Raw genomic sequence first — 13,882 nt, forward strand, 5'->3', positions numbered from 1 at the left:
GCCTCAGGCCATAAGCTAGTCCCAACGGAGCGCATCTGGAGATCTCGAATCCGACGCTCGGCTTCGTCAACTGCTCAGTCAAACCCTCACTTCACAGCTCAAGCCAGAATGTCGTTACCCCTCCGGTCCCTTACGCGGACAATCGCCCGCACCTCCCGCCCAACATCCCTCCTCACCTCGCAACTCAGCACTTCGCTCCCCAAAAACACCCCCCAAAATGTCCCCCAAACAGTACAATCCCAATCGCGACCGTTCACAACAACCCCAGCCCGCTCAAAGGCCAAAACTATGGGCCAGATCCGCGCGCGCAACACCACAGGTCCCTTCAACTGGAAAGCGGCGCTCCTATTCATCCTCACGGGCGGCGGTATGATCGCCTACTTCCGCATTGAAAAGGACCGGCTTGAGCGGAAACGTATCGCGGAGATGAGCAAGGGTGTTGGGAAGCCGAAGGTCGGCGGGCCCTTTGTGCTGAAGGATCTTGATGGGAAGGTCTTTACGGAAGAGGAATTGAAGGGGCGGTATTCTTTTGTATGTTTCCTCAATGACCCATCATTCCCCGGACATGCGGCTAATATTTGTTTCTTTGGTCGAGTTTAGGTCTACTTCGGCTTCACCCACTGCCCAGACATCTGCCCCGACGAACTCGACAAAATGGCCGAGATCATCGACAAAGTGAAAGAGGCCAACGGCGGGGAGAACATCTTCATGCCTGTTTTCATCACCTGCGATCCGGCGCGCGATACCCCCGAGGTTCTGCGGAACTACCTGCAGGAGTTCCACACGGATATTGTTGGGTTGACGGGGACGTATGACCAGGTTAAGCAGGTGTGCAAGGCGTACCGGGTTTATTTTAGTACGCCACGTGATGTTAAGCCTGGGGAGGATTATTTGGTGGATCATAGTATTTACTTTTATCTTATGGGTGAGTTTTTTCTTTCTTTTCGAAAGGTTTGTTTGAGGTGTGATGCTAATGTGGTGATATTAGATCCCGAAGGCGACTTTGTCGAGTGTATCGGACGCCAGGATACACCAGACTCCGCGACCAAGACGATCATGCAGCATATCAACGACTGGAAGAGGGAAGGGAAGCCCTTGAAGAAGGACTAAATGCTGTCTTTCAGATTTTCCCCCAGATGCCATGTATCTACCATAACCCCCAGTGTACCATGTACCATGTACCATGTACGAAGAAATGTACCATAGCTCTCCAATCACCTAACCAACCTCCTCAACCATCCTTCTCCTTATTCTGAATCAAATTCCCCCTCGCATCCCTCTCCCGATTCTCCCTCCACTCAGCCCCCCCATCAACAAACTCCTCCCGTTTCCAAACCTCCACTCTCTCCTTAACATCCTCCAGTATCCCCTCAGCCCCCGCCCACCCCTCCCCGCGATGTCCCGACCCCACCGCAACAACAATGCTCGCTTCCTGAATCGGTACGACACCAAGTCGATGCGCTATATAAACCGCGCCGAGACCGTATTTGCTCACTGCGTTCTCCGCGATCGATTTTAGGGATTTCAATGCGAGAGCGGGGTACGATGTGTAGCTTAATTGCGCAACCCGGCGGTCTTCGAATGTGTCTCGTGTTGTGCCGAGGAAGAGGATGTTTGCGCCGCTTGAGGGGGATGAGATGTGTTTTAGAGCTGTGTCGGGGGAGAGGGGGGCGTAGGTTAGTTCGAGGTGGATGGGGGCGGCGGGGGAGTCGGGGGTTGCGAGGGTGGTTGTTGTCAGTGTTCGTGGGTAGGTTGTTGGGTCGAGGTGTAGTGGAAGGGCGGATGAGGAGGTTTGGTCTGGTTGGGGTTGAGGTTCTGGGCGGTTCGGCATGGTGGTGGTGTTGTTTTGAAAGAGGGGAGTTGGTGATGGTGAGGGGAAGCTTGACTGAGCTTCATAAGATGGGCGTTGGAGATCTTGCTGCCTGAGGCTGCGAGAAGTCAACTGGACACTTTCAAGAGAGAAGACTTTTATTGAGGCATCCACGGTCGTATCATCACTAGAATTACAAGATTACTCCCGCGTCCTGCTCCCGAGTCTATCCGAAACCCATAAATGAGGCGAGTAACTGAAACACGCAAGAACAACTGAACTCGCTGGAGTATGCACCGGCGACATGAAGAAAGTAGGAAAGAAATGAAACGTAAAGAGCAGAAGCCCGCAAGGTATGAAACGCATCAAAAATGAAACAAGGAAATAAATGTCCAACTTCGTTATGTACTGTTCAACTGCTCAATGTATACTTCGACTGGCCTGACTGGCGCGACTCGCACGGCTAGGAGTCGTCCGGGGCTCCTCCTCTTCCAAAACATCGCTGAGGCGCGTCGGATGGCGGTGACGAGGTGTCATGGACTCCCATCCAGATCCGACGCCCCAGCTAGATCCGCTGTAGTCAACCGACTGGTCGTAACCGGCGTAATGAGCTCCGGATGATGGAGGCATGGTGCTGGTCGGGTACCCTTCGCTATCCTGCGACGCTTGATCGTAGTCGTCGCTCTCTTCCGACATTGGTGGAGGATATGCCATTTGGCGGCCTTGAGGGTTTTGCTGGTATCCGTAGTCATCGCCGGGCTCGCTGCTGCTGGATTCACGTCCGACAGTAGTGTGAGGGGGGTACGCTGGGTCGTAATAGTCGGTATATGAAGACTGGCTCTGGGAAGCGGGAGGCTGCGGCGCGGGTGGGTAGCTTTGTCCGGTAGACCTCTGACTTTCCACAAACGGATCGGTTCCAACTGGCGACACTGGTGTCTCCCCATACAAATGCTGCGACGTGGTTTTGCCGTCCCCAGTATAAGGCCCCTCGCGGGTTGGTGGGCGGGCTGGGTCTCGGCGAGGCATTCCAGAGATCATTGGAACCACCTGCACTCCGCCGACCAAGGTGGGTTCTCCATTGCGCAGGGATTTGGTGCGATCCCGCTCCTCTTGTTCGCGGCGACCCAGTTCCTCCCATGCACGGCGAGCCTCATCCTTGGAGATCTGGAGTTCGCGGCGCATCTCCTTGAGCATATCCTCGATACGGGCTTTGTCGCTCTCGGCCTTTTGTACCGAAGCAGCCGCTTCAGCGCGGGCTTGCCGCTCGGTCCGGATCTGCCTTTCAAGTTCACCCTGCAGTTCCTTAGAGCGTTCTTGTTCTGCGCGCGTATCAAAGAACCACCGTTGGAACTTGCGCTCGGAGGATGCACGCAAACGTTGCAACTCCACGACAGCATGGAAGAGGTTGGCACCAGCCGCACTAAGATCTGTCACTTGCCGGGCCATTTGCTGGTTAATTGGGTCCCGCTCAAGCGCGTCGTTGTTTGACTCGAGCTTGCGAATCCAGTAGCTAGTCAATCCTTCCCAATGGGACGAAAGAGTCTCCCACCGTTCGAAAGCATGGGGAAAACCCGGGCGTCTGGGTTGTGCCTGCTGAGATTGGGACTGGGATGCAGCTGTTGGCGGACCCTGGGACTGAGAAGGTTGCTGGGCCTGCGGAGGCTGTTGCTGCTGTGGAGGTTTTTGGATCGGCTGCGGTGCAGTAGTAGGTGCGGCACTAGCTGGAACCTGAGCCTGAGCCTGCGTAGGTCTCGTCGGAGACGGTCCCGGAGCAGTTCTTCGCTGCGTGGGTGGTCTGTCGCCAGCAACGCCAGCAGGGTTCTGCTGCTGCTGTTGTGCTGCATAAACCATGGCTTGCTCCTGCTGTAGCTTTCTAAGCTCAGCAGCCTCCTGCTCCCGGTCTTTCGCTTCCTGTTCCGCCTTTCTACGAGCTTCCCTGTCCCGACGTTGTCTCATGATATCAGTGGGCGTACGCACGCCGCTGGCGGGGTGTGGGTTGACAGGGATGGGACCCTGGGCTGCGCGGGAAGCTCCATTCTGGCTTCGGCCATTGCCTCCAATCCCAGACACAGCGGGACCTGCTATGTCAGCCATGGAAGCATTCACTTCGTCCCAGTTGGGGGTAAATGGAAAGGGCCTTCGGATAGCTTCTTCTAATGTCCAGAGAATCGCGGACGCTGTGTGAGAGGAGACTCGCGTTGTCCTGCGAGGCCAATATGCGCCGTTTGGCTGGATATTATCGTCGAGTGCTGAGTCGCTGTCCTCGCCTTCGTTGTCTGTCCTTGTCTCCGAAAACGTTGGGCGCCGGGTATGTTCCGAGACGGGTCGGACTAGTACTGGGATAGTCTGCTCAATATGAAAAGGATGTCCCGAAGCATCTACCGAGCCAGGCCGTCGAGAAGAATACCGGGATGTCCTCCGCAGGCGAGGATGGATATCGAGAGCGCTCGAAGGGCGGTTGGACGGGTAATTAGGATTAGGAGCAGGATTAGGAGCAGGATTAGGAGCAGCCCGCTGCTGGCGTTGCTGGCGTTGCTGCGATTGAAATGTAAATAGGTCGTGAACGTCGTAGGTCTCGTCAATCGTACGGCGGGAGTGGTGATGCACCGCTGAGGTAGGTAGTGATTGTGATGGAGGCAGATGTGACGACAACGTGAGCCTCGGAAGTAATCGAAAGCTATAGTCTCTATCTAGAGACAGCGCCGGGAATGTGGATTCGAACGAAGGTAGGGAGAAGAAAAGGTCCCCAGTAGCCTTGAAGGAGAGGACAGCTCAGAGCGAACGGGAATCGCGCAGTGGCTGGTCGAATGAGCGGCTTTGGTTGCGGAAATACGATGGCTGGGAAAGATCAAACGCTGCAGGACGGGCTCCTGCTCCTAGACCCCAACGAGCGCTCGGAAGAGCCCGTGGCGGTCATAGAGCAGAGCTGGCCGAGCTCAATGGCTGCTGAGAGGTGAAGGGCAGCCGTGACGAGGGCGAGATGGTGAGAGCAACGGTGATGCAGAGAGAGAGAGAAGTCGAGGGCGAGCGTGGGAAGAGGTCGGGGAAGGCGAGGGGATCGGTAACGTGGCCGTCACGTAATATTGGGCCGCGCTGATCCCGCGCCAGATCTGCCCAATTATTGAGATAACCGCCGTTTCGCCGGGGTATTGTAATTCTCAACTATCGAACTGCGACGATCTGAGAGAGCTCGAGTTTCAACATCGAATGCTCTTCCAAAATCAGTCCACTGACCGCTTTATGAACAACCAGCCAGTTGTTCTAGCTCTATATATAATCAAGACGCTGGATGGGCTTTTATCCGGGCTCAGCAAGGACCGGACTGCCTTACCTCTCCAGGCCAGTTGCCGAACGCACGGAACGCAACATCAGGCGATGATGACAAGACTTGGACATGAAACGCTTCCAGTTCCTCCGAGGGCTACCCAGATAGCTATGGAGGGGTGACCATGTAAAGTATAACAACTGAAGCATTGATCTTACTGCCTGATCAGCTGGCAATCAGCACTGTTTGTTCGGACTGGGCGTTTGCTTGCAGCGTTACAATCCCACCCAAGGGCCTAATGCTAACGCCTGGTCAGAGCTCCAAAGCGGCACGACTTTTTCTCTATCACGGTAGAGACTCCACCAATATACCACGCTCTGGGTGAAGAGAATTTCCGCTCAACGAGGATCTCAATCAATTGGGCTTTGTTTACATCTCCTTCGGTCAGCCCTCTCACCAAGCGCCACAACCAAGGAGTCGCGGATCTATACCAACCTCATCTCCAGGACCAAATGAGGCCCTACCGTCCAAATCCAGAACGGGGTCGAATCGCGACAAGCACGGCCAAAAGCCGAAAATCATCGCGAGTTCGCAAATCATTCCCCAAGGGAGCCCGTTCCCCGGGACGCTCGGTCGATCCAAAGCATATCAGACAGTACCTTGCAGCGTGTCTCATATTCAGCGCTCTGGTCTTGTCACTATTGAACTGACTCTGCCTCCAAATATCGGGTATATATTCCCCGTGGCGACTCGCGGCCTCATTCCCCTGTCGGACTGGAGGTGTAAGTACGCTGTATTCTCGACCAGCGCCAACTTCCTCTCAAAATCTAGCACTCGCTCTCTTCCTTCCGGCGTCGGGGCGGCGTCGGGGCAACCATCGGCTTCAAAGCTACTCCGTATAAAGATCCAGATCCACAATGCTCCTCCTCATCTCCCTCACGCGAGAACTGCAGAGCTGCTGAAAAATGTCGAGTGGCGAGTGCGTAGCCTACCGTAGGAGTAAGAAAGCAATAAGCTCTCGTGGATCAGCCTCCCGAGAGTCTAGAGGGAAGTACTGTCGCACTCGCAGCCTCTGGGCCGTGGAGCCGCGGATGTCTGAGGTGCATCCGGGTGTGGAGCGAGCCGCTCTGTATGTCTCGATGAGCATTAAGACCTGATGTGATGCATGCAGACGCATGTATCAGAGGCGCGAACAATGTTCTGCCTGAACTCTGTTCCCGGTACGGAGTACTGGAAGTCTTGTCCCTCGACTGCTACCGCCGCTGCTGGTGCTGGGTGCTTGTTCCCTGCACCCACAAAGTGTAAGATTCAAGTGCAACCGGACTGGCCGAACTCATTCAAACCTAGGAGCCGGTTGCCTCGTCGTAGCCCGCGGATCTTTCACTGGAGGAGGAAGATGTATCCGAAGACGAGGTTGCAGTGCAGTGCGAGTTACCACTCTGGGATTCACTCCGGGCTTCGGTTTCACGTAGGATTGAGAGAATGGAGGCGTTCAGGCTCGGGGTTCGTCGGTCGATGACATCAGCCGCTAACGGCAATGGGTGCTGGTACATACATAGTCAATAGTTGATATGTCACATTTGACCAGATGTCATTCGGGATCGGAACTTAAATCTGGGATTTAAAGAGGTTTACGGTAGTTTTCACACTAGGATAATTCAATTTCTGGATGTTCGTGTTTCATACTGGGCTTTTGGAAGCAAATCCCGATGTCAGACGAGCCGATCTCCCGCCACGAGACTAGCTAATTACTGTACCTAATGTACTGTATCTTTTAGGGCGGCAAATAAGATATCAAGAGAATTGAACTACATCGTTGGATGAGACGTGTTCGTGGCTTATTCCAGGAACTGCGAAACACATAATCTGACCCGGTAGGATGTGATTTATGCAGGTCGCACAATTACTGGCGTATTGGCATTGACCTTGGATTTTGGCTGCGTTGTACGCGTTTGGCGTGGGAATTTCAGATTATATCGAGCGCACGATATGCTCAGAGGTAGCCGGCCCGATTGAGGAGCTGGACACGAAGTCGAGCGATCATTGAATCTTGGCGAGGAGTGATGGAGTTGGGATTCCGCATGGTATGCGTCAACTCCATCATCGCGCATAAGAGCAAAACTGACGAACTGCGTGTCGTTGTCCGATCTCCCTCACAGTAGTCAGACACATGCAGATTGGGGAATGCGGACGATGCAGCTCTGCTTCCCCGAGAAACTGATGGATCTGGACCCCAGCACACGTTCCCTGACTTGATGCCGCATTATTGCCCGAAGAATAGTTTGGAGGATCGCGAGCAGGCAATTGCTGGTCATGACTCAACACGACGATCGAGCTCATACGAGGGCTGACTCGGAGTTCGAGGTCGAGTCCGGCAGAGGACAGGGGAATCCATGTCCAGATGCAGTTGCTGAGAGCCGAGCCAGACTGTTGGGATTCCTGGAGCTGAAGAGAGCACCATCACAGTACCTTCTGTCGCACACAGATACAGGACGCGCATTGGCGGTAATTGTAGCTGATGCATCAGACGCTAGGCCAATTTGAAACGGTCCCAAGGGAAGGATTAAAAAGGTTCACGAGAGGTGAAGATTCGTCAGATTCTAGTCTGAGGCCGAGTAGCCTGGTGGAACAGAGCAGTCTGGTTGGACAGGCTGTGAAGATTTTTCAGCATCGTCTGTATCACAGCAACAGGAATGGGCATGTAATGCGGGCCTCCCCCAGGCTCCTCGCAGACCCAGCAACATTGATCAACAGCCAAGCACTCGTTGTCAGATGGAGGTCGACAAGCTTCAATGGCTGATGAGTTTGACTGTTGAGCGTCTGTGCAGAGTATGATCTCTTACATCTGTGCCTTCCCGGCTGTATAGACGGGAGACGAAGTACAAGTACAAGTAGTAAGTACCGGTACTTTGAATAAGCCCTGGTACTACAGTACTCCGCCCTAGATACCGGATTCCTGGTTTCGATTTCTCGATCAGGGCCAATCTTGCAGTCTCGGTGCAGGGTGGCTGCAGCATGCCCTGGTCCATTGGGCTTCGCTCTCCTCCAGTTGCGACTGTTGATCGCAACCCCTCGAACTCGAATTTGGGGCAGTCGCAGGTATTCCACATCCAAGGAAGACCATTATTGGGAACAGGGAGTTGGCAACAAGCAGGAGGGACCGCGGATTGCCTGCCGAAGAGAGGCGCTGGGCGGCCCTTGCAGCGGGCGCGATCGTCTTGCAGCAGCCTCGACCATCCCTGGGGAAGGAGATCATGTAAGGCCTTGCTGTCTGTGTGAGAGCTTTTCTGTTCTTTTGTTTACACAATGCCGCATTGGCATGCGTCGGCGGCTCTCTTTGGCTGGCTGCCACTCGACGCTTCCTCGACTATAAACTGCTCCCTGTTCACCCCCGCTGCTGCTGCTGCTGCTGCTCTTCATTCCTCATCCCTCTTGCTCTTGCTCCTGCTCATGCCCCAGTCTCCTCCTGTCACCACCAAGCACAGCCCATGGCTAACGGATACTCTCATCCTCCCGGGGAACTGAACACGCCCAAGAGCCGGAACAGATCGCAGACCACCGTGGGCCTCTCCCCGACACCCTCGCCGCAGAAGAAACGCGCCTCGTCCTTCTATCATCCTCGCGCCTCGGACTTTCTCGACGAGAACAACCCGGATCCGTTCTACCTCGAGCACTCTCTGACCAATACCAGCAGCTGGAGTTCATGTCAGAAGGGCTTGCGCAATGCTAGACCGGATGACCCTCGTCAATATTCTATGCTTCCTGCCGTGAAAGCCACAGACCTCCCAATTCCACCAGCCGCCCCTCGGACCATCAAGTCTCAGCCTCATATCGACCGCTCAACGTTTTCGGCGGTTGAAATAGAACACCAGCTGGGTCTGCAGCAGGCTGAGCCTCAGTCGTGGGGAGAGACTCAAACAGAGGCCACCCCGGACCTGACACCAAGCAGTTCCTTCTCCTCCAATTACTCTGCTTCCATATACCCAGACACAGTCGTTAAAGCTTCAGAGAAACTATCTGTTTTCCAAGCAAAGAGCCGCCCCGCAAACAACGCATATTTCTACCCTCCTAGTCAGCCTCAATCAACGCCGCCTACCGAGCCATCGTCTCTAAATCGCGATACCAACCCCCAACGGCTACCAAACGCCTCCTCGGAGACCATCACAATGCCTCAGAAGAGCTATGATGCAGCATCCTTACGGGGCAAGCCCCTTCCATCCCTCCCAGCCGCCCCACGCCCTAGCACGGCGCACCCTACAAAGAAGCAGCCACCTACCCGGCTGGTCATAGAGCCATCCATGATATCTCCTCCTAGTCTTATTAACCCCGTTACCTTGGAACCACACCGATCTCATTTTGATCAAGCCTTGTTCATTCCGGCAAACGATTGTCCCAGCCCAGTGCCAAGTCCAGGACCACCATCACCGTCGATCGAGTGCCAACCGAAGGTAGCCTCCGCAAGAGAGAGGCCTTCTACATCCACATCAGAAATGCCTGAACAGTCCGTATGGGAGTCAGACTCTGATATGGAAGACCGCGACCACAAATCCCTACGAAAGCCGATGGATACGTTGAAAAAAGTCCGCAGTCGAGTGCAGCTGCGAGTTGCCAAATCGACACCCAAGCTACAGAATAGCCCTGCTCAAACCAACTCAGCGCTGGAAAAGTTTCCAACAATGCCTGATCCGCCTCCAAATAGTCGCTGCCAGAGCCCTATGAGACATGGTTTTCTCGTCCCCTCCTCCAAAGGCCACCGCGACCAAACCCTCCGCTTGGTCGCTCCATCAACCACCTCCCTCGTGCATCCTCGATCTCGGCGCAACAGCGCCAAATCACAGACTTACGGCGTTGACCGTTCGACAACAGCAGCAGCAATTCAAGCTAGATCTCGTCGTCGCCAGCGGTCTATAAGCCCAGGCGCATCACTTTCCGCAGAACGGGAGAAGATGTGCACGTCTTGTCGTGAAGAACGATCCGACAAAGCCATCCACCACAGCCTGACCCTCTCTCGCCCTCCACTATTTAAACGCCTCTGGGAATCTTTACGAGTCCTGGGCTGCCATGGCGACATTACGCACCATCGTCCTCGCAAGGGGATGTAACTGTCTTTATAGATTCTACCAAAAGTCTGGGCGGCGTTGGATGATTTTACGGTTTGCCTTACGGCAGGTGCATTCGCTGAAACGATGTCAACGACAAGCCACTCTTTTGATTCTGATTTAATGTCTTACGATCCATTTACGGAGTTGGTGGTGGAAACATGACTTATGACTCCGGCGCTGGATATCTCTTATGCCAATGAGATCCATAACTCGCCACAAGACTCATGCAACACTCTTTATGATAGACCAATGATGGTCTTGTCTTTTTCTTTCCTCCTTATCGGTCGTCTCTCTCTTTGTGTCTCTCTCTCTTATTGCCACAACTCTAAGCTTCATCGGAGCTGACTCTGACTGATCTATTTCTTTCTCGTCATTTCTACTGGAACTACTTCATATTTTCTTATATGTCTCAGGACAGCGAATAAAGAGTACGTCTATATCACAAACCTGACTCTATGGAACATCGCAATTCATGTAATTCTCTCTAAGAACTGACTTATATTCTCCCCAAAATGCTATGTGTTTAGAGTGTGTAGGGTGGCATTCCCCACTGCTACTCCCCGCCCCGAGGATGTATCCAAACCATCGCACAGACATGCCGTATACGTACTCGTACTTTGTCGATGCTACGCTGCCTAACATAAGAGTCTTTGTTAAGTTTGATTTTTAAACCTAGACTCGATGTCTGTCTGAAACTGTTTCGAGATCTGTTTTGTTTTGATGTGGCCTGTTATGATGCTCCTTTGCTCCCTCCGGTCGTCCCTTTATTCAGTTAGCCCTGGAGCGAGGCAGGGGTCAATTCATCTACTACCTACTACCGAGTACAGATAGTATTATTGAGTCAATACCCTTTTTGTTTTACCCTAGCATTGCTATGACTATGATTCCGTTGCTGGATGCGGGTTTTGATGAGGATTTTTCTGTTGTCTATTGTGTTTTGACTCTTTCGATGATGCCGTGCGATGCGATAAGTACTAGTTTTACTCCCTTTAAAGGAGAGAAGCTTCCGGCAGCAATCTGCAGATGTGGTCCTTTCATACTGGATAAATGGCTAAATGGCACTCTCATCGACTGATTGAAACGCCCTAGTATCGGGATCTATCTCTCTTCCTTGCTGAGATCGAGGATCCCGGCCGCGGATGCTCAATGCTACTCCCGGTTCTAGAGGTCGCCGACAGCAAGGGTCCGATATAGGTACGGTTCGCGACGCGACGCGCTTGGCCTTCTTCAGGTAAACAGGGCCTTGCGTTGATGTGCACTGTGCAGCCCTGGCGATCATGATCAGAGTTCCGGACTGGGTTCCCCGAGCTGTGATGCAAGAGGCGAGGATGCTGCCTACGATGGGTGTGCATGAGGAATGCGCAGAGCAGAAAATTTTCTGTCTTGTGCTGTCCAAAGGCTGACTGGGATATGGAGCCTGAGATTGTAGGTTGTAATCCTTCAGCTCTGGCCAGCGGTACCGCCGTTTACAACCCCTTCCTTGTCCTTGTTCTCAGAGTCGGCCTTCCCGTGGTCACTCTTCGTCTCCAGGGCATCCATAATCCCCTCCCAAGCGGCAACTTCCACTTTCCTTTCCCACCCCCCGAGAACCGCATCGCCCTTCTTCGCAAGCTGAGTCTCCGGTTTCTCTTCTTTTGTTTTATCTTGCAACTGGTCACCATTGACATCGGCAAAAACAGCCTGGACATTCAGCTCTTTGCAAGCCTGGCAGTAGATGGCAAGTATTTTGTCCCGCTTCGCGCGCTTCGCCTCATCTAATTCCTTATCGACCGTAGTCGTTGAGGGCTTCTGACCAGGCTTCCTGACCCCCGCCGCAGAAGACGAACTCTCATACCCTCTCAGCACCCCTTCAAGAATGCCCAGTATTGTTCCCGCCCGCATCCCCAGCTGTGCGCCGACGGGAAATCCGGTGTCGAAACCATGTTGAACGTGGTCGGCTTTCGAAGCGGAAATTCCGTCGCGGTAGCCGGCTGTGACGTGTTCGCGGCGGAGGAGGGGAAGGTCGGAAGGTTCGAGTGTGGTGGCTGACTGCGAGTGAGGAGGAGAAGAGCCGAAGATGTCATCGAGGGAAGAGTCGGGAGCGGACATTTTTCTTGTGTAGTTATACAGAGTTGTTGGTGCAGCTGTTCTGTTCAAAATCAAATCAGAGACGGGCGAAATTTGAGTGGCGGGGTCAGGAACTCAAGAGTCTGGATAGTCCCGTGGGTCCACGCTTTATCTCCATCTGTTTACGGCGATGGACAATAATCATGGTTCATTGGCCATGGGCATCGGGGAACGGAGGAAAGTCGATCTAGTCTATCCTGATACCGTTAGGAAGTTGAGTGTCACGGATGAATAGACAACCCGGCTCGTTCCTTCTAATTTTGAGCTTTGGCCCCGTCGATCAATCAACAGCCTCAGGCCACCGCGGGCAAGCATTTAAAGATGGACACTGCGGGCATCTTCCATCTCATTTCTTGTTGGTTAACTATTCTTACCAATGGCTGCACGCTACTGCCTTGCGCTCTATATTCTGACTCCCCCAGCGGTAGTAGGCTCGCTAGCAGCATACGCCATCGACCGCAAGCTGAGCGACCTTGAAGCGATTTATCCCGCACTCCCCGTCAACGACTCAACATGCAGCGAAGCTCTGCGCACACCAAACTTCCCGTCCACACAACACTCCCCACACATCGATATTTATTCTGCTCGGATCTTTTTCAAAGACCTGGGGCTCACAGTTACCCCAAAACTCACCCAAAACTGGCATGAACCAGAAGTCATCGCCCGTTTAAAGGCTTCTAATAGCACCCTCTGGGCACGCTGGGTTCTCCAAGGCCGCATTATGCGCTGGGAAGAGAAGATCATCGGCCTGCTTTCCGGTAACGGATTTCATCCTGGTGATAATGGCGGTACGCCACGGGGATTTGCTCCCGTCGCTGACCTGGTCCCGATTGCCACTGCGGAAGAGCGACAGAGAGAACGTCCGAGGAAAGGCGAGCAACCCGGGCAGAAAAGAAAACTTCTCCACGGCGTGCTAACCGTTGAGCGCCCTCCATCCACCGAAAACCCTTATGGCCTGCTGGTTTCGTGGAAAATGGCGGATGGACCACGGTTGTTCTTCGAGAGGATTGCACGCTGGGGATATCCGTGGCGACTAATGTCAGGCGGGCGACACGAGTTTAGTGTTTCAGACCCGTACCTTGTGCCGGGGGAAGAAGACCGAGGGCACGCCATCGACGTGCGGTTTGCTTCTGCGCATGATTATGAAATCGTCCCTGAAGAAGGTGATTTGGAAAAGCAGAAAACGATACCAAACTGGTCGGCAAGACTGCATAGGGGGTACGCAATGTTTATTCTTGACCAAAGTGTCAGAGACTTGCTTTTTGCTGGAAGCATTATCATTGGAGATAGACGTTCTGGACGTGTTCGCCGTGGTTGAGTTGTGCATGGATAGTCTTCTCAAACTACAGACCTGGCTGCCGGCGGTGTCTTTATTTTGAGCCCTGTGGTCTCTATGTATGTACTGTTTACCGTTCCGCCGATACCAAGTTGGATTCTTGGTTGAGCCAGGCCAAATTTCAGTCCCCCCGACTTCTGTCAAATACACCATCACGCTGCTGGATTTGGGAAGTCTCGAAGCAACAGAAATAGATTCAAGGGCGGCGGCTAACTAGTTGTTGGGCTGTGGGGGTTGTTCGTGGTGTTTCGAACTACTGCAGC

General features: G+C 53.5%; 6 protein-coding genes across 6 annotated transcripts; 3 read left to right on the forward strand and 3 right to left on the reverse strand.

Moving 5' to 3' along the window:
• The first annotated feature begins 84 nt into the window (after positions 1 to 84).
• On the forward strand, positions 85 to 1,373 carry BDV17DRAFT_274228 (SCO family protein). The gene is made up of 3 exons (XM_073759105.1): positions 85 to 531; positions 601 to 925; positions 989 to 1,373. Exons 1-3 carry the CDS (start codon positions 109 to 111, stop codon positions 1,108 to 1,110), a joined length of 870 nt encoding a protein of 289 aa, XP_073611372.1. The 5' UTR covers positions 85 to 108; the 3' UTR covers positions 1,111 to 1,373.
• Positions 916 to 2,030, reverse strand: BDV17DRAFT_208557 (molybdopterin synthase catalytic subunit). Its single transcript, XM_073755381.1, has one exon. The coding sequence runs from the start codon at positions 1,829 to 1,831 to the stop codon at positions 1,232 to 1,234; it is 600 nt and encodes a 199-aa protein (XP_073611373.1). The 5' UTR covers positions 1,832 to 2,030; the 3' UTR covers positions 916 to 1,231.
• BDV17DRAFT_274231 (uncharacterized protein) lies at positions 1,694 to 4,306 on the reverse strand. Its single transcript, XM_073759106.1, has one exon. The coding sequence runs from the start codon at positions 3,902 to 3,904 to the stop codon at positions 2,231 to 2,233; it is 1,674 nt and encodes a 557-aa protein (XP_073611374.1). The 5' UTR covers positions 3,905 to 4,306; the 3' UTR covers positions 1,694 to 2,230.
• Positions 4,307 to 8,383: 4,077 nt separating this feature from the next.
• BDV17DRAFT_274238 (uncharacterized protein) lies at positions 8,384 to 10,259 on the forward strand. Its single transcript, XM_073759107.1, has one exon. The coding sequence runs from the start codon at positions 8,564 to 8,566 to the stop codon at positions 10,175 to 10,177; it is 1,614 nt and encodes a 537-aa protein (XP_073611375.1). The 5' UTR covers positions 8,384 to 8,563; the 3' UTR covers positions 10,178 to 10,259.
• A 1,175-nt stretch (positions 10,260 to 11,434) lies between these two features.
• BDV17DRAFT_208683 (Yae1 family protein) lies at positions 11,435 to 12,592 on the reverse strand. The gene has a single exon (XM_073755383.1). It carries the CDS (start codon positions 12,263 to 12,265, stop codon positions 11,618 to 11,620), a length of 648 nt encoding a protein of 215 aa, XP_073611376.1. The 5' UTR covers positions 12,266 to 12,592; the 3' UTR covers positions 11,435 to 11,617.
• BDV17DRAFT_208609 (uncharacterized protein) lies at positions 12,463 to 13,816 on the forward strand. Its single transcript, XM_073755382.1, has one exon. It carries the CDS (start codon positions 12,660 to 12,662, stop codon positions 13,599 to 13,601), a length of 942 nt encoding a protein of 313 aa, XP_073611377.1. The 5' UTR covers positions 12,463 to 12,659; the 3' UTR covers positions 13,602 to 13,816.
• Positions 13,817 to 13,882: the final 66 nt, after the last annotated feature.

The sequence above is a fragment of the Aspergillus undulatus genome (assembly GCF_047715775.1).
Source record: "Aspergillus undulatus strain CBS 261.88 unplaced genomic scaffold BDV17scaffold_66, whole genome shotgun sequence".
Classification (NCBI taxonomy): Eukaryota; Fungi; Ascomycota; class Eurotiomycetes; order Eurotiales; family Aspergillaceae; genus Aspergillus; species Aspergillus undulatus.

What these genes read in the sequence shown, in the direction of transcription:
- BDV17DRAFT_274228 (XM_073759105.1), top strand. Translation starts at nt 109, where the DNA reads ATGTCGTTACCCCTCCGGTCCCTTACGCGGACAATCGCCCGCACCTCC. An exon ending in TGAAGGGGCGGTATTCTTTT is followed by an intron (nt 532 to 600) that starts GTATGTTTCCTC and finishes GGTCGAGTTTAG; the next exon opens with GTCTACTTCGGCTTCACCCA. An exon ending in TATTTACTTTTATCTTATGG is followed by an intron (nt 926 to 988) that starts GTGAGTTTTTTC and finishes TGGTGATATTAG; the next exon opens with ATCCCGAAGGCGACTTTGTC.
- BDV17DRAFT_208557 (XM_073755381.1), bottom strand. Translation starts at nt 1,831, where the DNA reads ATGCCGAACCGCCCAGAACCTCAACCCCAACCAGACCAAACCTCCTCA.
- BDV17DRAFT_274231 (XM_073759106.1), bottom strand. Translation starts at nt 3,904, where the DNA reads ATGGCTGACATAGCAGGTCCCGCTGTGTCTGGGATTGGAGGCAATGGC.
- BDV17DRAFT_274238 (XM_073759107.1), top strand. Translation starts at nt 8,564, where the DNA reads ATGGCTAACGGATACTCTCATCCTCCCGGGGAACTGAACACGCCCAAG.
- BDV17DRAFT_208683 (XM_073755383.1), bottom strand. Translation starts at nt 12,265, where the DNA reads ATGTCCGCTCCCGACTCTTCCCTCGATGACATCTTCGGCTCTTCTCCT.
- BDV17DRAFT_208609 (XM_073755382.1), top strand. Translation starts at nt 12,660, where the DNA reads ATGGCTGCACGCTACTGCCTTGCGCTCTATATTCTGACTCCCCCAGCG.